This window comes from Monodon monoceros, unplaced genomic scaffold (genome assembly GCF_005190385.1).
Source record: "Monodon monoceros isolate NGI ecotype Baffin Bay Population unplaced genomic scaffold, NGI_Narwhal_1 Super_Scaffold_1, whole genome shotgun sequence".
NCBI lineage: Eukaryota > Metazoa > Chordata > Mammalia > Artiodactyla > Monodontidae > Monodon > Monodon monoceros.
In genome coordinates, this window is record NW_021703765.1 from 41,633,776 (window position 1) to 41,660,591 (window position 26,816).

At 38.8% G+C, this 26,816-nt stretch overlaps 1 protein-coding gene across 1 annotated transcript; it reads right to left on the reverse strand.

Annotated features, from left to right (window-relative positions):
* Positions 1–26,391, reverse strand: DSG3 (desmoglein 3). The gene is given in 16 exon segments (XM_029233035.1): positions 1–618; positions 1,542–1,789; positions 3,171–3,234; positions 3,538–3,677; positions 7,263–7,520; positions 9,395–9,619; positions 10,693–10,832; positions 12,014–12,285; positions 14,751–14,936; positions 15,223–15,351; positions 16,212–16,378; positions 17,661–17,805; positions 18,394–18,549; positions 20,205–20,333; positions 20,855–20,890; positions 26,344–26,391. Coding segments are annotated over 16 exon segments (2,961 nt in total).
* Positions 26,392–26,816: the final 425 nt, after the last annotated feature.

Below are 26,816 nucleotides of genomic sequence, written 5' to 3' on the forward strand. Positions count from 1 at the left end.
TCACATCAGAAGGGAACAAGGATCTTCTGTACAGATTTTACGACCTGACCCTTGTAGCTCTGCCAGACCATGTAGGTTGCCAGGAACACTGGAAATGGGACAAATCACTCTTTCCGTCATTATTACATTTTATGTGAGAAGTGGATCAAAGACTGCAGTGGAAGGCTGCACGTAGGAACCAGCAGCTGAGCTAGTCTCCATTACCAAATAGCTACCATGCTGCAAAGGGTCAGGGATGGAAATGGCTGGCTGGAGGACAGAGCCAGAAGCAGACAAAGCAGATGCTCCCTGGCTGCCTGGCAAAATCTGGTACCTAACAGATTCTGACTGCTGGACTTGTACGGATTGGCCACGGGATTCAATCCCAGAACCACTCTCTTTGGTGGGTGGCTGAGAGTTTTTGGCTTCATCATCCATCCCAAGGCTTATCTCTGCAAGTTTTTTAAATTTGGAACTGAGTGAGTCCAAGCAGCTGTCATCAAACTCATCAGCAATAAAACTGCAACAACCCAGGGAGCCGGTGGGAGAACCAGGGGCACCTGTTCCTTCGTTATCATAGATCAGCAAGCAATCGTTTGCTTCCTGGCCATCGTCTTCCTCGGCACAGGCAAATGCTTTCTAAAGGTGGAGAAAAGTGGAAAAAAATTAATCGTAAGAGACACTCAGTGGAAGAATGTAATATTATACCATTCTTAGAACTCAAGGTTTGATCAAGAATGCGTGATTTAGGTAATCCATAGAAGGGCATCCTCTGTATCAGCAATCTTGTGAGAGCCTGACCCGTAAATAGGGCCTATGCCACACCTCGGAATATTCCAAGAATCCTCATCCTAAACAAACCCTTCCTGCCAGTCTCTCCTCACACACAGTGTCAGCCTTCATCTGCTCTACCAGGCTAGATGCCAGCGCTTGCCATTTCTGATACCGAAACTGTAGGTGAGATCCGTTCTAAAGATGCACCAACCAAGAGGCAAGCAACCTGCCTCCCAAAGTCCTCTCTGTTCTTGCACCCTTGTCCCATTTTACTTCTGTGCTTCCCGACACTTCACCTAATCTTGGACCACAGCCCTCGTTCCCCCTTTTATGTTTGGGTCATTAATTCAATGGTTCTTCAACATTTTTGGACATGGACTCCTTGACAATGTGAAGAATACTCTAACCCTCTCAGAAAAATGTTTGCAGATGTATTCTGACATACTTCATGGTATTGGAAATAGAAAATAAGCTGCTTTGTATTCCTAAAGAGGATGCTGCTGATCTGAAATGCAAAAGGTTTTGCTTTCTGTTGTTATTCCAGTTGGAGGAATGAGGTGCCATATTCTCTCATCTTATGTCTACCGGCCCCTCCTCCCTTTTGACCAGTAGCCGGATTTTGGCAGCCATCTTAGGTTATCTGTATTATTTTACAAGGAGCCTCTACTTTTTTTGCTTGTATTTCACCAAGCTGCAAACAAACGAACTGTAAAACTGAAGTAGAGTCAAGTAGAAAGATCTCTAATGTAAACAAGATAACAAAGCCACAAAGTTTTCTACCAAATTACCTGAGAAAAGTAGGAGTCTAGGAAGTTCATGTTTATTGCCCCTTCACCATAGTCCATGTTGGTTCCTTCCATGGAATGCCTTGTTCTCATTGTTCCGGACTGTCCTGCGGAACAGTTGCTAAGTCCAGCGGCTGCTCCGAATTCTGCAGCGGCTCCAGATCCTGCAGCTGCTCCAAGCCTGGTGGTCACTTCCATTCCCGAAGGTCCTTCCATCACCGTCCCTCCAGTGTATGTATTTGTAAAAACTTCTAAAAACAGGAGAAAATTCGATAACATCTCATGCTGTGATTTGTTTTGTTTTGTTTTCCTGGTCTTTGATATCCGTGAGCAGTTGCCAAGTAAAGCAAGTATGTGGGAGAAAATACAATTTTATGACTCGAGGTGATAAGAACATCCCGCAGTCTGTTATGTGAGAGTAACAGAGGAGGTGAGGACGTAACAGAGGATATTAGCAGATGAAATAGCTCTGAAAACATGTTAATTGAAAAAATATACAAAGGAAATAGATTTTCAGTGACAACGGCCAGAAATGGAAAAGTAAAAACAGAATATTCAGCACACAGCAATGGAAAGCTTCTAATGTAATGCTTGTTTGTTTTCAGGAAAAAAGAAATTATAATTAAGCTGTCATATTGGCTCAATATGGAAACCAAAGAGGAAACATACATAATGTAATCATGCAAATTAGCAGATGCTAATTTGGTGTCTTGGTGCTTAATGAAAATTTAATAAGCTGTGACTATTTTGCCTGTTACTTTTACATTGCATTTTCATGGAAAGCTATTTTTTCTAGAGAATTCTGAATATAGTTTTTGCTATGTAATTATAATGGGAGAAGCAGGTAAGGATTAAGGATTAAGGTAGCTGATAAAGACAGTTACCTTTTTGGGGGAGATCTTATGCGGACTTTTCAGGCTGGACATTTAAAAACAATCTATTGCTAAGCATGGAATTAAGAAAAAATTGAATATTAGGCATTAGGTCTTATGGTTCTAGTTTACACCTTAGTTGTAGCGTTGAGATAAGATGAATAAAATAGTCATTTGGTAAACCAAAGAAATAAATAATTTCACCTATATGACAAATAAGCGATCCTTGTCCCATTATGATTAAATATAAGAATTGGTAATTGAACTCAAATCAGGATCCTGTTAGCTCTGGGGAAGGAAGAAGGGCAACAAGACCTAGGATGTGCACACATGAGGCTTTAACTGCAAATATTACTAATGTTGATAGGCAAAGTTGGGTGGTGAGTGCATAGTGTTTGTTATATTTTCCTTTACTTTTCTATATGTGTGAAATCTTTGCTTATTAAAAAATTAATAATTGACCCCCTGAGAGTTCTACTTCAGTTTATTAAAGTTTGGAAAAGTATAGCAAATCTTCAGCTAGTAAAAAATGGTGACATCAGTGGACAAATGAACTTATTGAAGCCAGAGCTAGGTCACAGAATTGACTGATATACTAACAGTAAACCATTTCATTGAAACCCTATTTCAGGGGTAACATCTCTCAGTATGTGCACAAATATGCAAATTATTAAGAAAAGAATTTAGAACATTTCTTATCTTTCAATATTCCTTATTTAACCCATTATTGCTTTCAAAAATAAATTTTATGTTCACTTACCAGAATTTTCCATGAAATCAACTCCATTGGCAGTTATAGGTGGCACATAGATATTTGCGATTTCCTACAAACCACATGCAAAAAATAAATACATTTAAAAATTACCCAGATTTCACCAATATAAGTAAGATATGCAAATGGAGACATTACAAGAATTCCAAATTCTTCCAGGAGTAACCATTTTTATGATTTGACATCTGAAGAGCTAAGATCCTAAAAGGCTCCATTCATTTTAGTACTGACTCTCATGGGTCCTTGAGGGTCAGGAGTATCATTTTTATACCCCATTACCTCTTTATCTATATGAATATAAATCGAATTTTGTTCTGTATGATTGAAATAAATGTTTTACAAAGTGTATCCTCACTTTGTCTTCAGGTTGGGCTCCTTCGATTCCCCACGGACGAATTGTTCCTTCTGAAGCATCAGGCACTGGCATGAATCCACCCGTCACTCCCCCGATAGGACCGGTCCCAAAGTAACAGGTCAGCAGCAGAAGGGGGGCCACTAGTATATAGGAAAACAAAATATCAGAACATTTGAATCACTTGGAAACAATTTGACATGGCAATTGCCAGAAACATTACAAAGAAAATACAATATTTTTTAACGCTTATGGATAATCTAATAGAAAGCAAAATTCGTTTCTACAAAATAAAATTTAGTAAATTAAGCATACTAAAATTTCACATGATTATGAAACTGAAGGAGACAGATCAGATTATTCTTGAGACACGTATATTGTTTTCTTAAAATAGGCACTGTTCGTTGAATGATAAAGGTGGCCATTCAGTTCCTCAGTCATTTTCCGTAATATATATTTTTTTATTATTGCATTTATTTGTACATGTTGAGGCTATGTATATGGTGTCAAGTGAATACACACCTGAAGAGTCAAGATTTTAGGTGGGCATTATAGTGATGTGGTAATCTGGTCTCCAATGATCTCTTAGAGAATAGCCATTAACTTGCAAACTCCCTCAGCAACTAGAGTGATGATCTAATATCATTGCACTCTTAATTGTGACTTAAGAATTCGTAGCTTGGAGGGGCCTTCCTGCCTGGGTAATTACCATTCTTTCTGTGTGTATCAGTCACATCTTAGCAATAAAGATTAACATCATTCTCAGGCTAATGGGCCAAGAGAGAAAGGAGGCACTTCTCAGTCTAGGTAGTCAGTGACCCCACCTCCACCTTTGGCCTGCTGAGGCCACCTGAATCCTAATGTTTGAATTCTGTTCACTTACTGGCAGCTTAGTGAGAGATTTAAGAGTATATAGCCTCTGGAGTCAGACTTCTAGGGTTTGAGTTTTGGTTCACCATTCACCAGCTGGACAAATTATGTCATCTTTTCTTGCCTCCATTAACTGATCCAAAGAATGGGAGAATATATAGTATCTACCTCATAGATTGTTGTGAGGATTAAATGAGTTAATATAGATAAAGGATGGTACTGAGTGCCATGAGGACTTGCCAGTATTGTTTGGATGGGCTACATCAGCTGTACAAATTAGGTCAGTTTTATATATTTTATACATACATAAATGAAAAAAATTAGGCCAAGTATATAAAATAAAATAAGTTGGACATAATACATTTTCTCAAAATTTAACATAATGTTCATATAAGTGATACTTCGAAAGGTTTTCTTTGCTTATTGCCATTCTTAATTCTATGACTTTGTTAAATGTGTGGGAAGGGTCGAATATTATAAATGGACAAATTAGTTTTGAAAAGTAATGAATATATATCTGTATGGTCAGTATTTTTAGGTGGCCATAGTAGTCTTTTAGAAATCTTGTTTATCATTGTGTGTGCAATATGTATTAGGTTTTTACATATGCATCCAGAGAAAGTTCTGTCCTGCACAAAATTCAAGATACGACATTTTGCAAATGGTGATATTTCACATGAAGCAAATGTGATTGTTGGAATAACGGAGTATATGACCTCTGACTGTCATCCTGAGCCACAATCCCAAATGTACAGTAGCCTAGAGGATATATGCATACCTCAAAATTCAACATTTCAAAATCAGACTTATCATTGCCACCCTACTTATCTGTGCTTCCTCTGATATTTTCAATTTCAGTTAATGGTTTCAGTAGCAGCCAAATTCAGTGGTGCCTGTGGACTTCTGTTCCACTCTTCTTATCTATTTGTCTCCAGATCCTCTCCATGTACCTGCATCGTGCCTTGCACATCAATCCTTTCCTTTCCAGTCTTATGCCATGGCTCAAAACCTGGCCTCCATCATCCCTTGTGAACTATTACAATAATCTCCTAACTGTTCTTTCCTTTTTAATTTACAGTACACACTGTGCCAATGTTATCTTTCTAAAATGCAAATATGATCGTGTTAGTCTTTTATTCAAATACTCTCAGCAACCTTCCTTTCCATGTGTGTGTAAGCTCTTTCAAACTAGTCCCAAAGCGTTCTCCAGTTTCATCTCCTTCACTCTCGACAATTTCCCCTTGCTTTAACCTCCCAAGGCTGTGTGCTTCCTAAAACCTGCCAAGCATTTTCTGGCTTTGGCTCACGCTGTTACCCTTTGGAAACACCTTTCCCTCTTTTTGTACTTGCTATAGCTACTCATTTTCCAAGGCTCAAATGGATGATTCCCCTGAGTCTGTGAAACCTCTGCAATATTCCTTAGTGTTCACTTTTATTTTATATTATATTATTATATATATTACAGCTTTATCATGGTATATGTTTTCCATAGAGTTAGACATGAATAAATCTACTACTACATGAAAACCAGAATCAAGTTCCCTTTCTTGGGAACTTGATTGATCTTGATTGAACTTGATTGATTGAACTTGATTGATCTATATAAAGACTCATATATAGGTACTTGAAAAATTTTTGGTTTTGAAATTGACTAATCATGACATTGGAAAACTGAAACTCTGAGTGTCAGTTTCAGCTATTAAATGAAATGATGCATGATAACTTTAGAATAGTAAACACTTAAGGGGAAAGAGGAAGGAGAATATATGGCATGTGTAGGAGGCCACTAAATGTATGGATAGCAATTTATTTCTTTTTTTTTAAAGAGATCTGAATAAATATGGCAAATATTAATGTCTGTTAAGTCTGAGTGATGGTTATATGTTATATGATTATATGTGTGCAAATATTAATATCTGTTAAGTCTGAGTTGTGGTTATATTTGTGCTTGTCATGGCAATTTTCTGTTCTTTGTGGTTTAAGAATATCTCATAAATTAAAAAAAATTAAGAGGTTGAATAATCATTTTAACTCTAAATGTCTATGATTCTATAATAAATTAGGGAAGTGACTGTGAACTTATCAAGGACTTCTTTTATTTACACTATAAGAATTTGCCATGAAGTTCTTTTAAATAGAGACTTGTTACATTCAAAATACTAATTGATTCACACGATTTTAAGTGTAACTTTTTGAAACCTACCTATTAAAAGAATAAATTTTAGTTTTATTGAAAAATAATACATGTATGTAATTTCCCTCAATGTGTTCAATAAACTTAATATATTAAGTATGAGAGCCTTACAGGAGTATATTTTCAGGTAGAAAGCTATTCTGAGGAAATTCTAGATTAAGCAATAACTTCTCAGAGTCTGTGATATATTTATGTGCATCGTAAAGCTCAAGGCTTATGATATCTTATATATTTTCCCTAAATTTATTTGGTCAGGGTTCTATTTTATTTTAGGATTTCATGAGATTTGTATACAAAAAAGACATTTTAGAAAGTGCCACACTCATGGATAAAGTCATTATTTTGACCATGAACATAATGGCCAGTGTGTAGACTATTCATGCTTCATTTTTTTCCTTCTTGAGTCTCTCGTGTTGTTTTCTATATGTCTAACATATACGACTTGCTTCTCTGTATTATAAATACAGATTGTTGGCAGGTGACGTGTTAGCTTTAAACATTTCTGATTTTTCCTGAAAATGCCATTTCCGATTCTTCCTGAAAATACCATTTCCCCTCAGCTTTGCCTCTAAAACAACTGCGGAGATGCATTGTCCATGCAGCGGGAAGGCCTCTGCATGTGCTGACACCCAGCGCAAGCAGGGTGATGCTGCGGCATACTCACACAGCAGCAGCAGAAGACCGAGGAACAGTAGGCCGATGGCGGCAGGCCCCAGCCTCTCAGGCTTCTCTCCAGTAGTGGGCCCAGGGGTTGTGGTCAGGCCCGAAGCTCTACAGATGTTATTGCCATCACACTGACAGACTTCCAGAGTCAAGTTCTCCGGGGTCTTACACCATATGCCCTCGTTGTCCTTGACGACCAGGGAGATTCTGTACACCCCGGGAGGTACCGGCTCCGTGCTTTTTAGGGTTGCAGAGGTGTCTGAAGGGAAACAACCAAACGAATCAGCGGTAGAACAAAGCGTATCTTGCTCCTTGTTCTGAAAACTATGTTGTTGTTTTTTTTTCTTTTTGGTGAACAGAACCAGAGTTGCCATAGACATCACTGTCACAAATAGTAGGGTGAGGCTTGAGCAGATACGAGGGCTTTCGGAGATCAGTGGGTGTATGGGGCTGTACTTCCTCCTGTCCTCCTGTCTGCCCCAGATGGGCCCATTATTCTCCCCCGTGAAAACTCAGTCCTATATTTTTCCTGTGGTACGCGGGCCTCTCACTGTTGTGGCCTCTCCCATTGCAGAGCACAGGCTCCGGATGCGCAGGCTCAGCGGCCGTGGCTCACGGGCCCAGCCGCTCTGCAGCATGTGGGATCCTCCCGGACCAGGGCACGAACCCGCGTCCCCTGCATTGGCAGGTGGACTCTCAAACACTGCGCCACCAGGGAAGCCCCTCAGTCCTATCTTGATTTTCCCCCCAAAGAGGAGGGGAGATGGGCATCATTTAAATCCCAGACCTCCTTCTTCTGGGACTTAACCACTCTTTTGTACGTCTGTGCCAACCCCTGGACCCCTGGTGTAGACCTCTGAATGTAGCCCTTCCGCCTCACTCCATGCTTTGGTGCCTGACTTATCAAGACTGAGTTTCTGCTTTGGCTGCTGCTACTTCAGCTGCTCCTGTCAGTACTCGTCCCATGAGCCTAATGCCAGTTGTATGGGATTCCCTGCGGTGAAGGCCTGTTGCTTCTCTGACTCATGAGCAATGATCATTCTCCATTCTTCATTGCTATGCTATCCCTTCCTAAGTGGGCTCCAGCAGCAGCTCTCATAAGCTGTAGGGTTGTATCCCTTGAATCATTCTTGACCCCATCATGCCCCTTGACGTTGTGCCCGATCCACCTAGTCCAACCACTGCTACCTTGCCTACCCTCACCCACACAGGTGTGTCTAGTGCCAGGTCCTGTCTCTCTATGATGTTTCTTTTGTAGCCTTTTCACTGGACATGTGTCTGGTAAACCCATTCGGCTACATGCACAGTTTGGAGCTAGATCCCTACACCAGGATCAGCAAGACCCCAGGAAAGAAGGCCACGGAGGACAAGATGCCTTTGGTGACTCTAGCAATGGCAGATCCCTATGACTAGGGTACCACAGAGTAAGCACATTCATGAAAGGAAGCAAGATTAGTTCAGAAAAGAGCTAGAGATAAGTGAGTTCATTTACAGAGGATTTGAAGTGGCCTGCTGGTCATTATAAAATCCTAAAAGGGAGAAGATTCTTATTGTCTAATGGCTTTTTCTGTGAGACTCCTGGAAAACAGAGGAAATGTGAAATTAGCATGATAAAGGTTAAGAGAAAAGGAAGGATGGATTAGCTCTTGCCCATTGGCTAATAGGTTTACAAATTTCAGTCCACCATGCTCTCAAGATTCCTGACTAGTGACCCACTAGTGACAGCCTTGAGCAGGCTGACCCCTCCAGCGCTTCATGTCTGTTGACAGCCTGCAGACGTGAAGGCTGTATTTAGAAGCCTAAACAGCTCTGCAGTAAAATAGGTGCCTGACTCTAATCTTTTTATTTTTTTGGGGGTGCCGTGGAGGTACAGATAAAAATATAAAGATATCCAAAAATTGGAGTCCACATGAAAAGCAGAAAATATTAAATAGTGCTAATATTATATCATCCCTTTTCTTTCCTGAAGAGAGAAGAAATTCATGAGGCTAGGACCTCATCTTCATTACAAAGAATTTAAAAAACTACTCTTGGAAAGGAACTGCTCCCAAACGAACTCTCTCTTAACCTTCTGGAAATATAAAGAAGCAGCAACTTTCATTTGTGGAAGCAGCTTTACAAGTAAGTACTCACCATCAAGTTTTGTGATCTTCCACTCTGGCACTTTTATAGTTTGCTTGTCCTGTGAAAATGTGTAGGAGCCAGTATATTCATCGTTGTCCAGTAATATAGCTTTGACAACCACGGAGGGTGATGAACTACAGGTTGTTTTCTTTTTCAGGACAATTGTTGGACAGTTTTCATTAAAACCAGGTAGTTGGACATATATGGTGCCTGTAGCAGTTTCACCTGTGTTTTCTATAAGAGTGACATTTTAGAGTTAGAGAAATGTACACAAGTTGTACAAAAAATAACTAAATAAATAAACCTTTAAAATTTCTCTCACATGCAGCCAGATTAGTGTATCTACTCATGAGAAATTGTATTCGTTATTCCCACAGGTAAAAAGATGTCACCCAATTTCCACACCTTGTTGAGAGCAAATTTAAATTTATCAACTTGGCAGATGTCTTGATTAGAAGCATGGCTATTAATTTAATATGCTTGGAACCAAGACCTATAAGGTGATAAATTAACTGATTACAAATGAAATCAACATAAAAATAATAGTTTTCTTAAATGTATCCTACTGCACGAGCCCATACTGTGTGAAAGATTTTTGCTTCTAAAGCTTGAGCCAAAGTATTTGGAATAAACTATGATTTATTTTTATTACCCAAAATATAAAGTTTATTGAAGAAAAATTTTTTAATGTTGACAATCAAAAACAATAAAATAAAAATCTCTCAGTGGTGGGATTATGAATTATTTCTGTTGTTTCCCTTAGTGCTTTTTTCTGTTTTCCCAGATAACATGATTTTGGGTGTTTATTCTTTTGTTTTATTTTTATGTTTGCTGATCGCCTTGAGCATAAATTAATTTTACACTTAGGGAAACACACATAGTCAGTAAATATTATTTTTAAAACATTTCAAAAGATTTTTATTGTTCAATGATATAAGTGCTTGAGGTCTCTATAAGTAACTCACTCTGTGTGTAAGTAACTCACAAAGGCACCTCACATTGGAGCTGAGCTTCCCTGATAAGCTTTCTGTCTCAATCTTTATCCACCTTCTCAAACCCAGAAATTCCTGCCCCAACAGCCAACAATAGGACCAACAAAGAATTCACTGGTCCAACAAACTCCAGTGAGAAGCTGGGATGCTCAGTCTTCTCCTGGATTTAGCCACCTCAGACTTGAGACCCAGGGCCCCTAAGATAATTAACTTCATCTAATGATAAAGGTAATGTGTTAATAATCACAATCATCTACTCATCAAGAAATGCCAGTTGGTATAACATTTCTCTAAAAATGAAATATTTTTTCTTACCGTCTATGGCCAGAACCTCAGCTGTGATTGTGTTGTTAACTATGACAGCAACATCCCAAACAGTATTTTTGACAAATTTGATTTGAGCAGTGTTTGAATCAATAGTTAGCATATCACCATAATTACCTCTCAAGATGTATCTGTTTTGTAATAGAAAACAACAATAAGTTTTTTTTCCAAACATGGAATGTTACCTATTTAATGAAAATGACTCATTAATATTTATTTATACTTAGTATAAGACTATGAAATATACTTTTATGAAAGCAGCAGGAGCTTAACATATTAGCACAGACAAGCAGTATTTCATAATCCTTAAGTATATGTTAGCCTGGTTTTTGAATTTTCTGCTCTGCTCAGTAAAATAACTGTGTCCTTGTTCTTTTTTTTAATGAAGATTATTATTATTGTTTTATTTTAAAATTTCTTTTTGGCTGCATTGTGTCTTTGTTGCTGCATGGGCTTTCTCTAGTTGGGGCGAGCGGGGGCTACTCTTCGTTGCGGTGCGCAGGCTTCTCATTGCGGTGGCTTCTCTTGTGGAGCACAGGCTCTAGGTGCGTGGGCTTCAGTAGTTGCAGCATGTGGGCTCAGTAATTGTGGCACATGGGCCCTAGGGCATGCAGAATACAATAGTTGTGGCACATGGGCTTTGTTGCTCCGTGGCATGTGGGATCTTCCCGGACCAGGGATCGAACCCATGTCCCCTGCATTGGCAGGTGGATTCTTAACCACTGCACCACCACGGAAGTCCCTGTGTCCTTGTTCTTTATACTGCAGCAGCTACTTTGCATGGTACTCTACTATTTTAGGCATATGTGTCTTGTATGTGCTGTTCTATCTGACTGCATCACGGTCTTCTGGTGAAATTCAACTCTTTTTTAAGGCTCAACTGAAAGTCTCCATGAAACTTTTTCCTGATCTCTCTAGACAGGCTAAGTCATTCTTTTCTTAGTTTCCACTTTAACTTATGCTTATGCTACCTTTGCTCATAGCATGCCTCTTCTTGAGTTATATGGTTCCTTGAGTTGGCTGCTTTGTATCTCTTTGTATCCTTGGCACAGAATAGTTTAGATGTTATATTGTAATAGTTTATAAATTAAAACTAGTCAAGGTAAACAACAAGGTCCTACTGTATAGCACAGGGAATTATGTTCAATATCCTGTGATAAACCATAATGGAAAAGAATATGAAAAAGATTATATATGTATAACTGAGTTGCTTTGCTGTACAGCAGAAATTAACACAACATTGTAAATCAACTAAACTTCAATAAAATAAAAAAAATTCAAGGAATACTAAAATATTAAAATAAAATCTCACTTGACAAATAAGGCAGCTTTGCCAGTGTCTTCATCAATGGCTTGATATGATCCCACGATATAATTGATCAGGCTTTCACCGCTTATGCCTTTTTGGACAGTAAATGTCTTGGAAGAAGGACGGAATACAATTCCTTCCCTCATATTTATTACTTGGATTATAAGTGAGGTTGACTGGACTGTATTTCCAGGGATAATTGATTTGTGAAATTCAGCTTTGTTTCTGACGGTGATACCAAGTTGCAAACTTTGTAGTTTTTCATAATCTAGAGACTAGAGTAAAAATAAAATTAAAAGGAAAGAGGCGTTACAAAAATATGATCTGGAAAGAGGACAAGAGAGTTCTATGTTACGTGCTATGAATGAATCCTTTATTTCTATACAGCAAAACGGTTTCACAGATCTTCACAATGCTGTGATGAGAATCCTTTAGAATTTGTAACTCATGAAACCTCAGTTTGGTAATGGATACTTACAAAGCAGAGTACTTCTTTTTAGACTAACAAAACATCTTTATAGTTTCTTCAGGCTGTGTGGTGAATCACAGTGGAAAGAATCACAAATTTTCTATGGTAACATGGTTTGAACCCTGCTTCTGCTACTTAATGTGACTATGGGCACAATTTTTACTATCTCTGATCCTCAACTTTTTGCTTCTGGTAAAAAACCCTTACCTCATCAGATTGTTGTAAGGACTGAACTAATTAAGGCCCATAATACATTCCTGTAAATGGCAGCTACGTCCATTCACAGAATAGTTATTGGATTCCTGTGCAATAATATCCTTTCTGGCTTTAAAAATTCCCTGTTGGCAAAGATAAAGTATCCTAATAAACTTGGTTGGCAAACAGGCCTCTGCAAAACGATGAGTGGGTGGCCCACCGACTCTTCATAGAACAATTTTCAGATAGTCCTGTGTGTTACCTATTTGTTTGACTCTGTTATTGAGTGGCCCAAATCAAGGCCTGAGGTATCCCAGGATAGCTTTTTCCATTCACTAGTAAATTTTTTAAGGGTGATGGGATAAGGAAATGTTCATTTCGGTTACATTTGTGTATAACTGAAAATAATTATGGTATGAGAACCAGATTTGAGTTTTAACTTTGCAATGACTGGTTTTGTGGGCTCAAGTGTTTCCTAGTGGAGAAGAAGAGAACGATGCTTAAGTAGGTAATTATAATATAAGGGGTAATTGACAAAAGAGATTACAGAGTCTATGTGTGAAAGCGAGTGAAGACTTGTACTTGAGAAAGTCAGGAAAGGCTTCCGAGAGGTTTTCATGTGAGCAGAGTGATACAGGTTGAAGAGGAGTTATTCAGGCAGAGTGAAAGCACTTGCAAATACCAGTTACAGAAGGTGATAGGGAGATGACTGCTGAGAGGCCTTGGATGCAATTCTGAGGGGGCTGAAGGTCATCTCAAAGGCCAGCAGGAGGTCATCACCCTGGCTGCATATTAAGAGTCCCCTGAGGAGCCTTTAAGAACCGCTTGCTGCCTGGCCTTCCCTGCAGACCAACTGAACCAGTAGTTCCTAACTTGCCGCAGGCTGGGAGAAGCTGCAGGTCATTCACATGGACAATCTTGACTGAGGGCCATTTTCACAGCCAATGGAGAACAAGTAAAGTTTTTAAAGAGGAGAGGAGCTGGTCCAAATTGGCTTTAAGAAAAATGTGGTCGAAGGAGAATGAAGGGAAGTATACACAGGAGGTAGCTACGTCAATCAGGAAGGGAGGGGGCAAGGCTGAGAAAAACACAGGCTGTGAGAAGGAAGACCAGGGCTAGACTTTAAGGGCGGTTTCTAGGGCAGAATTTGATGTCTGGCTCTAGGTGGTGAGAAAATGCCACGACTGAAGGACAAGGCCCAGGTTTCTAGTTTGGGAGACTGGATGACACCAACACAGAAGACTGGGAATATCTCATTCCTAGGCATTGTTGGGAGTTTATAACAAAACCCTTGCAACTGAGGATGGCTGTAACCCACTCTGAAAAGCAGAGTAATAGCAACCACTTATGTGGCTTCCAACAATCTAGAATTCCAGGGATCTCCCTGTTAAGGCATATTATGGATCTGTCATTCTACTGGAGTCACAGAATTAAAGAGAGAAGCTCCCATATAGTCCAATGTTCTATGGCAAGGAATGTCCTGAAATAGTGGTAATATTTTTCTAGTCTATACAATATCCAGGCATAAATAGCCTTATGTTATTTCAGATGAAGGGTCTATTGTAGCCAAGCCTGTTAAATGGAAGTGTTACTCAATTATTTATTTTTTATTTTTCAGATTTAGTTTTTACATTTCCATGTTCTAGAAAAAGTCACATTTTTTTTCCCTCTGAGGACCGTAGCTAATCCATTTAAAGTAAGGTGACAAATTCACAAGCAGCTATTCCATGTATTCTTGTCTGTTCCCGAGTTTAAGTCAGGAAGTGTGTTTTACTTTCTTGCGCATAAAACAGGCACACCGATAAATATATGTATATTAGTGTTTATGTTTCTATAGAAAGTGTGATAGCTTGGAAGGAAACAAATCAACATGTTAAGAGAATTTCCTTAGGTAATGGGGCTATGTGTGTCTTCAAAATTCTATCTAGTTTTATGTGTTTTTTACGTTTTCTATAAAGAAGTGGTATTATTATTCATAAGTGAATAAAGTTTATTTATGACAGTTTTGGTTAAAATATAGTAATAGTTTTGGTTAATACAGAACATTTTTCCCACTGAAGGGAAATCAGACCTTACCTTAACAACCTTCAAGATGCCTTCATTAGTTGTGTAATCAGTTTGTATTTCAAACCAGTTCCCATCATTTCCAGAGGTAAAGAAATACTCTGCAAACCAATTATCTGTGAACTCTTCATCCAAATCTATTACTTGAAATCGAAGCAAGTCAGAACTTAAAGTGTTTTCCTTGATACTTGCTGAATACTAAAAAAATAAAAAATATTTTTAAAAAAAGCAAAATTTAAGACTCACTGGCAGGTTTTATCTAAATGAATTATATTCATTCTGAATGGCATTAGTCATTAATTCTCTAATTACGTATTGCCTCCTTGCTGGTTACTGAATTCTTATATTTTACAATAGCTTATTTTAAAAGAAAAGTGCAGAGAGCTTAAATAAAAGCCAGCAAGCAGGCGAATCCTGGATTAGGATGGCAAGGTATAACATAAAAAAAAATACATAATTATTTTTCAAGGAATGAAAGGCACACCTGCGATTCTGTGAAGCTTGGGATATTATCGTTGACATCTTTCACTTTAATGCTACATTCACATTGTGCTACAAGTCCTTCTCCATCTTTGTCTGTACCAGTCACAACCAGATGATACTTGCTAACTTGCTAAATTTGGAGAAAAAATAAAGAAAAATGATTAATCTCTAGTGCCAGAGATATGAATGACAAGTACTTGCTTCCTATGGGAAGGAGGTGAAAATATTCAAGTTCGTGGTTCATTCTCTAGAAGGACCACACGCACTTCATTGCCCATCATAGAGGAGGTATGTGGGGCTCTGGGTGGTTAGGTGGAAGTCTTTTTGAGGCTAGTACAGGTTTTCTCTGAGCTTCTTAGGGCAGGATAGTACACTTAGAGCAAAAAGGGATAATGAGGATGGTGGGATGTTTATCGGAGGGAAACTCACTTACAGAGCTTCCCTGCTGGTCTGTTTGGAAAATCACTTGTATAAAAGTTATACAGAGTCTGATGGGGTAGCGTGCATTGATGGAGATGTGGTGGTAGGACAATGGAGCAGAGAGAGGAACGGGATTCTTTAGTATTCCGGAAGTAGGAGTAAATTTGAAAGAAGTCAGGAGAAAAAGCATGACACCAGAGAAGGCTTTACTCCAGATAGAAATTCCTCCCTCCATCTAAGAAATTTCCTTCTCCTCCATCATATGAGGGATTAACCCCGGTTCATTCTCTGTCGTGCATGCAATGCCTTCCCTTACTCCCCCGCTTTAACTCCCACAGGTATGCTGATACTTGTTTCCTTAGGTACAGTTGATTGCGCAGGTCTCAAGTACACATCCCACCCCAGCAGAATCACACTAGGATGCAAGGAGTTTCCCTAGATTGGGCCACGTGAGTCCTGGGAACCTCTATTCCTTCCTCCTTTCATTCTCAGGTAGAAAGGAGTCACCTCTCTTAGCATTCTTACAACAGAATCCTGAGTTATTGAACGCTCCCCAGTGCCTTGCTTTACCTCTCGATCAAGTGAACTGGTCAAAGTGTGGACTTCCCCGGTGTGTCTGCTTATGAGGAACATGGGTGTGCCTGCAGGTTCCTGAGAGATAATTTTGAAGGCAATTATAGAGTTCAAGTTGTTTGGTTCATCTGCATCTGTGGCATTTAGGATCATCACCAGTGAGTCTAGGAATACAGAAGAAGTTTATTAAAGAATATGTAAAGATTGACATTATGTTCACATGAAATGTTCAGCACAATTTCAAACTGATCTTTGTCTTTTAAGATCTTAAAACTAGAGGGCTTCCCTGGTGGCACAGTGGTTGGGAATATGCCTGCCAATGAAGGGGACATGGGTTCGAGCCCTGGTCTGGGAAGATCCCACCTGCCGCGGTGCAACGAAGTCCGTGCGCCACAACTACTGAGCCTGCCCCTTAGAGCCCACAAGCCACAACTACTGAAGCCCGCGCGCCTAGAACCCGTGCTCCGCAAGAGAGAAGGCACCGCAAGGAGAAGCCCACGCACTGCAAGCTGCTCTCCGCAACTAGAGAAAGCCCGTGTGCAGAAACAAAGACCCAGCACGGCCAAAATTAAATAAATAAATTAATTAAATAAATCTATTTTAAAAAATTTAAAAAAAATCTTAAAACTACCTGTGTGGGGCTTCCCTGGTGGCGCAGTGGTTGAGAATCTGCCTGCCAATGCAGGGGACACGGGTTCGACCCCTGGTCCAGGAAGATCCCACATGCCGCGGAGCAATTAGGCCCGTGAGCCACAACTACTGAGCCTGCGCGTCTGGAGCCTGTGCTCCGCAACTAGAGAGGCTGCGATAGTGAGAGGCCCGCGCACCGCGATGAAGAGTGGCCCCTGCTTGCTGCAACTAGAGAAAACCCTCGCACAGAAACGAAGACCCAACACAGCCAAAAATAAATTAATTAATTAAAAAAAAAACAAAAAAACTATCTGTGTGCTAAAAAAATATTACATGTCACTTGCAATATCTCTTACTGTCTCTGTCAATCAGGTGAGCTGCGCTGCCTTCCGTAAAAATCCTCCACTTCTCACTAAGCCTTGGTTGGTTGGGACTATTTTCTCTTTATTTTTTCCCTTGCTGGTTGGACTTATAATTCTCCCTTCCCCCCCATTATCCAAGCAATGAGTGTATCTCTGTCCCTTATAATCTAAAAAAGCCCAACTGATGCATCCAGGTTGCCTAAAGCCACCTCCTTAGCTTTGTGACTAGGATAAGCTTTGACTTGATAACAATCACAACTTGGAAATATAGTACACTGGCAGTGGACAAATAACTCAACCACAAATATTAGAAAGGAAGACTCAGGTTATCTTGACGAATTTTTCTTCAAAACTACTGATGAAACTAAGAGGATAAATTAGCTTGTAAAAATGATGTACTATAGTGATACTTGTATCTGAAAAAAAAAAATTAAAAATGGTAGTTAAGACTTACTCGAAGCACTATTTTCTTCAATTTCAGCCATGACCATACTTTGTGAGAACACTGGAGCATTGTCATTTATATCTAAAATTTTGACTGTTAGTATAAGTGGTTTCTCTACTTCTTGTCCCAGGGCACTGAGAGCACGACAGGTAATCTAGAAAAGGAGGGGAAATGTTAATTAACATTCTACAAACTTTAGTTTGCCTATTATTAAAACTTGTAGAGACAAAGCCTCTCCTGGCATGTACAGTGCTTTTGTGCAAAGAGGAAAAGTATTTCCCCAGAGAGGAGACAAAGCAGGAAAAAGTGCCGACTCTGGGCGTACCAGTTGGGCAAATTGCCCCTTCCTGCAGGCTGGTACGTGTCTCCTGGCAGCATGAAGCTCTTGGCAAACAGCGTGCTGGAGTTGAGCGCTCATGCACCCTCCTGGGATATTCCTTCAGGGGCACAACCATAAGGGGAGGCTCTTTGTTTTATTTTATTTTTTAATTTTTTGGCCATGCTGTGAGGCATGCAAGATCTTAGTTCCCCAACCAGGGATCAAACCTGCGCCCCCTGCAGAGGAAGCGCAGAGTCTTAACCGCTGGACTGCCGGGGAAGTCCAGGGGAGGCTCTTTGTAGAGGGACTAATATTGTTATTTGTTGGTGGATGGATTCATGCACTGATCTCTCTTCTAAATTAACCTCCTAAAGCCACTGTGCACCAGGGGAAGGGTGGCCGATATCGAGGACACAAACTTACGTGGAAGCTTGGGGTTACCTCACGATCAACTATGGCTGTTATGTTAATTCCTCCAGTGTTTTTGTCAACAATGAAGATTCCCAAAGGGGGCTGATCCACTCCTATTCCAGAAATGTGGTAGGTAATATTCTGGGTTGCTTGGAAGTCTGAAGTAATCTGTAGCCCAAAATACCAAAAATGTTAAGGTGATCATCACTCAGGCCTATTCCTTCCCCTCCTCTCCTCCATACTCTCAAGTCAGCTATTCATTTTATTCACACTTTCTTGACACTGTGCTGTTTCCTTTTTTGCCTTGATAGATAGTAGGAGTGTGAAATAAACTCAAATTTTTGCTTCTGTTGACCACTATGGACCAATGTGTCATTAATCATTCTGGCTTTAGAATATTTGCCCAGATTGTGGTCACCATGGTGATGTTAAAAGGTTGAGAGAAAGTCAAGGACTCTTAATATTGACAAGGCTACTTCTGGATGCTCCCTTCCTTCGCAGGTAACATTAGAAAAACAAAAAAGACATTTATTTTAGTTTAAAAAGGAGGAGCTGGAGAAAAAAGGGAAAGGGATTATATAGTAAGTGTTAATATTAGAATGCATTGCTTTTATTATTATTTTTTAAACTTTTTAATAGGGAAAACTTCAAATATATTATAAAGTTAGAAGAGTATAATGAACCTGATATATCTCATCACCCAGCTTCAACAATTCTGAATACATGGCCAATCCAATGTTGACTCTCAACCATCTTTAATTATCTTATTGCTGTGTATTGGTATGGTATGATTTCAAATCCACTTAAAAAAAAAATCTAAGAATACAGTTGTTTTGTTCTAAGAGTGAAGTTGCTTATGTTGAGAAAGCTGTGTCAGGATGTCGTCATGGACATCCGTGGCTGTCAATAAACACTCAGTAGCTCAGCTATTGGGGAGCAATGTTGGGGGCTTATTGATACGAACATGTGGAGCAGCCATTAATTATGGCTGGGGGACATTTAAGCTTTAAATATCAAGAGATTATGAGGACCTCTTGAGAGTGTTCAGTCTGGGCAAGGCAACTCTTTGCTGACCTAAATAGCTCTCTTGAAGACCTTGGGGCATTATTAGCTCCTGCCTGGGCAAGGCAGCTCTTTGCCTGGCAGTGGTGAAAACCACAATCTTGCTTGCCAGTACCACCGCCTCTGTTCCCTAGTAACGTGCTCTAGTGATAAGGGACTTGTGTTTTCGCACTGGACATCAGCTTGTGGTTGACTAAACTGGCTCTCCCAAGAACCAACTCGTAGAAAAGTACAACTCAACTACATTTGTACTCTATTCCTTTAACCTCTCCCTTGCCTGGAACAATAGTGTGATTAATCTACTTGTGGTTAGGAGTACGGTATTTATTGGTTTATTGAGAGACATTATCTTATATGTTATTGGCTTGTGAAATTATTATAACTCCTGCAGTGAACCCGTGTTAAATAAATTACTGATAAAAACCTTATTCTCTGAGCATAATTTGCTGTCCCAAACAAAGCACTTTCCATATAATTTTTCTATTTGTTTGCTAGAATCTGAATCCAAAAAGGTGTATCCATTGAAATTGATTGAAATGTCTCTTAATTATGTTTTATTACTCTAGAAGCTATAGCTCCTTCATCTTTCTCTCTTTTAAATTGTTATTACTATTATTACTGTGTTTTTTGTTTTGTTGAAGATACCAGGTTATTTGTTCTGTGGACTCTTCAGTCTGCATTTTGCTAATTGGAATTGCCATATTATTTTAATTTACATCAGTACATTTATTCTGAAAATTACTTCTGCTCATGAGACTTACTGTGGCAATTGGATTTCTTTTTGAGTTGTCTTCTTCTTCTCTGCAGGGTCTTGCAAATTTCACCCATTCACGTTTGTATCTCCTTTTGCCTTGTACCGCTGTCTCATATTCTCCATGTTGTCCTTTTGTCTTATGTAAAAAGGGATTCCATTTTATTATGCACATTGTTGGAAATTTTTGCTTTGAGTATTAATTATAGACACCTAGGTTGAGGAGCCTCCTATGTTTCAAGATCTCTCAGACTGTTAAATATCTAATTTTCTCTCCCTCACACTGTCAAGCAAAGAAGAAATATTAAATAACTAGAATAGCTACAGAGCTATATGATTTTTAATATTAGCATTTAATCATATTTTATATTTTCTATATATATTCAACAACGTCTAACTATTCTGTGCATAAAAGACAGGTTTAATGAAAACCTGTTGATTTATTTAAGATAAGAAGAATGCATGAGATAAGTTACAATAATGACACTTATTCTTGCTAGTATTTAAATATTATTAGGTTAGCAATTAGAATTTTAATTATATTTTCACAATTAAATTATTAAATAATTTAAAACATTAAATATTTATTTTTCCTGAGGACAATTTTAATTTTTTAACTAAACTGTTACTTTAATTACAAAAAACTTTTTCATACTTTACCTCTATTCTCAATTCTCCATGAACCAAAAGGACCACCTGTAGACATTTAAATAAAGTCAAATTAAATGTGAATTCTTCAAATAAGTAATTATATAAGATAATAATCCTGGTTTTTACATTCTGCTGTTCATATTGTAGTTTGTTTCTATTTCAAAAGAAGTAGATTTGGAGATGCAGTATTCAAAGGGCAAAATCCTTCCAAAAAAAAGAAAATACTCTTCGTATAAACAAGTTCTTTCAGTTCTTTAATCTGACTACAGCATTTCAATGATACACAGGAGAATCTATTGGACTTTTCAAAATTCTAACAGTTGTTGCAGCAACCAAACATTTCTTACCTGGTTGCTCTATAAACACTTCCTGGAAGCTATGGAAGCTATTGCTTTGGGAAACAATGATGAGCATCATTGTGATAAGCTTCAGAAAGTGCCATAGGAGATTATTAAAAGCCATGACCTACGCTACTGACTTGTACAAAGGCAATGCTGTATTAGTTAGTTGCAATTGCAGGGTAAGGCATTTTCTTAGTCATATAAAAGTGGAGAGAGTGGAAAGGAACTGGTCTAATTTAGAGAATGAAACGTAAAAGATCGGGATATGCTATTCCAACCACTAGTGTTGTTTTCTGTGGGACATGGATTTGCGCATCTCTGCCTTACTAGTTCAATTTAAATTTGAGCTTAATATTCATACTGATCTGAAAAAAACTAAAAATAAAGATAAAATGAAGCCAGGTGGGCCAGGGTCTTCACTTTCTCAAGGGCGTACAGGACCTTCATCTGTGTCATTTTCCCCCTGGAATGCATTCTTCTTTCCCTTCACACACTTAAATATTACTCATCCTTTAAGATCATTTCAAGTTCCAACAGTCTCCATGAAACTGTCCTTACTGATGTCTCCTTTTCTCAGTTTGTACAACACATATTCTATAACATGCAGTTTCGCTCGTAATGGTTTACCATGATTCATTATTTCTTATGGCTTTATGTGCATTGTGATATCAAGCTAAGAGAATTGCAAACTTCCCAAATCATTGCTTCTGTATTATTTTTCTTCTTGCAATTCGTACAACACCTGTCCCTCAGCAGATGTTTAACCACTATTTTGTGACTCACGGATTACCTAATCTGAAGAGAATCTGTTAGGGAAAAGATTGTGAAAAATAAATCAGAAGAAAAAAATGACTATTTTTTTGTGCCAGTTGCTATTCATAGAGCTTTATGTTTACTATCTCACTTAGTATGGCAGTCATCTGAAGGAGATTCTATTATTGTAATCCTTATTTCATGGATGAAGAAATGGAGACATGAGAGAATGAGTACTTTGCCCCAACTAACAGCCCCAGGAGAGCCAGGATTTGAACCCCTGCAGCCTGACTCTAAAGCATGCACATCACCACTACACTAGATTCTAACCAAAGTCAATGTAAATAAATAGAAAAAAAGCTAGTCATAGAAAGAAAGTTATATGATAGTTTAGGTTTCTTCCTGGCAAAGGCTGCAGTTATTTCTGAAACAATGTAGATTTATTACATTGTTTATTTTGGAAGGTTATAATAAAGAGGCAGGTCCCAGTCTGAACCAAAGGAATAATCATACCAGACATAGAATGCCAGGACCCTTCCATTCTAAAAATTTCAGTAAAATCTTTATTTCAAAGGGTGTTTTTTAAAATTGTCATGAAAAAGAACCATTACTTGTGGTTCTAACAGGTCTCAAAATGATTTTACAGCTTTGCTGCTCTTTATTAAACAACATCATGAGTTACTTGGGAGAAAAGACCAGAGCAATGTAGTCATTGTATTACTTTCTCAGTTCATAAGAACCACTCAGCCACACGTGAGAGGAGGGATGGACCAGGCACAATCTCTTTTACAGGAAAACCAGAGTCACAATAGTGAGAGGCCCGCGTACCGCAAAAAAAAAAAAAAGAAAAAGATAAGAACCAGAGCTCCACCATACAATTGAGTAGGTTGCTCCTTGCACAGCTCCAGGGGGCACTGTTCACATTGTAGTATATGTGAATGCACTTCCTGGCATTGTGCAGTGTAGAGCCTGGCCAACTGTGCAGTGGCCATGCAAGAAAAATGTGCATATTATACAAATTCAATTATTCATAGTATAATTATGGATAGTAGCCAATTGCCTATGTAATTCTTGTAATGAATTTTCCAAAGCAAGCCCTCACCTTAGGCTATCAGAATGACTTTTTTTTTTTTTTTTTTTTGCGGTACGCGGGCCTCTCACTGCTGTGGCCTCTCCCGCTGCGGAGCACAGGCTCCGGACGCGCAGGCCCAGAGGCCATGGCTCACAGGCCTAGCCGCTCCGCGGCATGTGGGATCTTCCCGGACCAGGGCATGAACCCGTGTACCCCGCATCGGCAGACGGACTCTCAACCACTGCGCCACCAGGGAAGCCCCAGAATGACTCTTAACAGGAAAGGAAGAGACAAAGGCTAAGAAGTTTATGAGAAACGTCATGGACATTGAGTGTTCTAAGTGAAAACCGGTTTCGGGTATTAAGTAAGTGGGAGCGGTAATAGGTGGAAGTAATGACATCTTTCCTAAGTTTTGCTCAAGTCAGGCAGGGCTGGCTGGAATTTCTTGGCAAGGTTATTCTGATTTTAGAATCTTAACTTTCGGAAAGGCTCAGGAGGAAATTAATTTTCATATATTTATTAGTACTGGAAATTGGATTGCTTCATCAATCAAGATTCATCTTTATTACTAAAATATTACAAATAATAGGAATTAGAGTCTTACAAAGCACTTTATGTTTTCCAGAGCACTTTCCTGTGCACATTGCTCCTTTATTCTTACTGTGGTCATTCTCATTAGTCAGGGGGATATGATTATTCTTATCTGACAGCTAAGGAAGCAAGGCCTGGAGTGAGTCAGTGGTACAGGCATAGAATGGAGTCTGTGACTTAGCTTTCATATGTTACCTCTCTAGGCAACACTTGTATGGTCATAGGTTGGTGGCATTAACTCAAAACCTCCAAACAGGTCTTCCAGCTTTCAGACCCCACCCTTTAATAACAAAAGATTTGCTTTCCCACTCCACAGTGCTTTTAAAAACATTGTCTTTTCCCATCACCAAGCTATTTCGAAACTCTGGGTGGCTCCCCACTTCTAAAAGGGTTTCATTACCCTTCACAGAATGCACTTTTCAGTCTGACCCTCATCTGCCTTTTTAACTTCATGTCCAGATTCTCCAATGCAGACTATCATTCCAGCCAAATCAGTGTGTCCATTGCCTCTAGGCAAGTGCCGTAATTGCGCCTGCCTTTGCATGTGCTGGGCTGACAACCGAAGATATCTCCCTGTGGCCCATCTATACTTATCAAAAAGCAGCTCAAATCTCACCTGGTCCATGGAGCCTGGTTTGCCCACCTCACCTCTGACTGACACTGCCTTCCACTAATAGCATTAAGAGTAGACCAGCACCATCCAGTTGAAATATAATAACCACAAATGTGAGCTGCATATATAATTTTAAATTTTCTATTATTCATATTAAAAAGGTGAAATTAATTTTATTAATATATTTTAAACTAATATGTCCAAAATATTGCCATTTCAATATGTAATCAACATAAAAATTATTAATGATAAATTTTACATTTTTTTTTCATACTGAATCTTCAAAACATGGTGTATGCTTTATACTTAACAGCACATTTCAATACAGATCAACCACATTTCAAGTGGTTGATAGCCACATGTGGCTACTGGTTACCATATTGGAAAGAGCAGGTCCAGACCTCTCAGTTTAACAATTATGTATGAAGTTATATTGTTGTTTAAATAGCTTGTGTGTTTGTGTATGTGTGCCTGTAAAATTTTCCTGAGGGGAGCAAAATGTTCTAACCCCTCATAGCTTCTTCCATGACTAGCATTATAGAGGCACCGTGAGGTGAAGTTATAGTTGAGAGAGACCTCATTCAGTCATTCATTTATCCATTCTTCAAACAATTGTGCATCCACTGTAAGACAGATATTATGGGGGGCATTGGGGATAAAAAGAAGAATAAAACAGCCCTCAGCATAAGGATCTTACAGTCACTCCAGAACCAGAATGGTAACTGAGAGTGGTACATGTCAAAGCAGGGAAAGAAGCTCCTCTAAGCATGTGGCCGTCAAACTCCGTGACAACACTATTCCGACATTCCCTTCCACATATCCCCTAGCTTCCCAGGCTGGTCATTGGCTTGGACAGATGGGTTATGAGGCTACCTGCAGTTCATTTAGTTCAGAAAGGACCATCTGGAAAAGTGGGGAAGTCATTACAATTGTCACATTTCTTTTTACAACGTTCCTGGGTCAATTAAATTCATTAGATTGCCAAAACAATTAGTTATACTGTCATAATAGAAACAGACTCAAACAGAAGGGTGTGATACCAATTCTTCTGCTTGACCATTGCCATGAGAAGGAAGGCTGGGAAACTGGCTCACAGGCAGTCTATTCTAATTTTAAACATATTTAATTTTTAGAATGTTCTTCCTTGAGAACTATCTCCCTATAACTTCTTGAAGTTCAATTATCTCATTTTTTTTAGATGAGGAAATGAGGGAAACTGATGTGTAGGCCAACCCAATTTATTATTGATAAAACGAGGAATCAGTATTAGGAATTTAAAAAATATTCATTATGGTATATTTCACTATTTTGATATCTTTGTGTAACTGATAATATTGTGACAAGTTTTCTTCTTTACTAAAACAACACATTTAAGGAAAAAACTAGTCTGTAACATCCAGGCTAGTGCTTTGCTCTCCAGATTCCACTTCTCTTTTATGTAATATTATATAAAACTTTCCCAATCCACAAAAGTATTACTCTTCTGAAAAACTGGCTTATAAAATATTCTGTCTTCTTTTGTACCCAAAGGTTGGATGTCTTTTGCACGTAAAGGCTAAACGTAAAACGCTGTTTTCTTAATAACCCTCCCAACTTCTCTAGAGTCAAACATTGCTTTGATTCTAATTCCATGGTCTTTGACTACTTAAAAACATGTCAGGTATCAAGACCAGGCATGTACAATTCTTAGCCATATGCTTAAGAGATATAAAACCTTGGAAAATAGAGCTTGTTCTCCTTTATGTGTTTTAGTTTGTGTATTAGAATAAAAGCATGAATAAAAAGATGAATAAAAGCATTACTTTGAAGAAAGTGAAGGTGTTGTGGAAAATAGACTTGAGACCAGGATTATTTAATTCTTTAGTTAATTATTTACCTAAAGAAATGCTAAATGGCAACTTTCAAATTCATTTCTATCATCTGCCTTATTTTCTTATGTGAAAACACAACATTAAAAAAAGCAACAAAAGGGGGAAATTGGTAATCTTTACAGTTTCATTTTAAAATGTTTATTTCCACTGAACTCTTTTTAGAATTTATAATAGGGATTCAGCAGTCAAATGTAGCATTCTCTAACAAGGAAGGAAACAGGGAAAGTTTGCAATTATTAGAAAAAAATAGGACTTACCATTAAAATGGCCAGAGCCCCTGTGGTTCTGAAAAGGAGCCAAGCCATTGTCTCTGATTTCCTTGGTGAACAAATCCAAGGGAGCTGCTGCTTTAGTCCTTCCAACCGCCTGCATGCGATGTCTAAGGAAAGCCCTCTCAGTGTCTCTGCTGTCTTCAGGACAGCAAGAGTCTTCAGGAGTCTGCAGATAGCCTGTTATGCAGGTCCTCCCCACCCTAAACCAGAAACGCTTGCATCACTTTTGCTCCCAGGTAAAAACTTAGACACACCTCAATTCCTGAAGCAATGAAATCCTCTGTTGGAAGCTGAAAGAAAAGTTCACAGGCTAAAAACCAGTTTTAATAGGAAGGTACCAGATGATAAACTAATCATGGTGTGGAAGTGAAAAAGTTAACCTTGACTACACTGAAAAAGGATCTAGTTGGCTGCTTCTCATGGTGCCAATTAAAACTGAAAAAATAAAACAAAGCCTA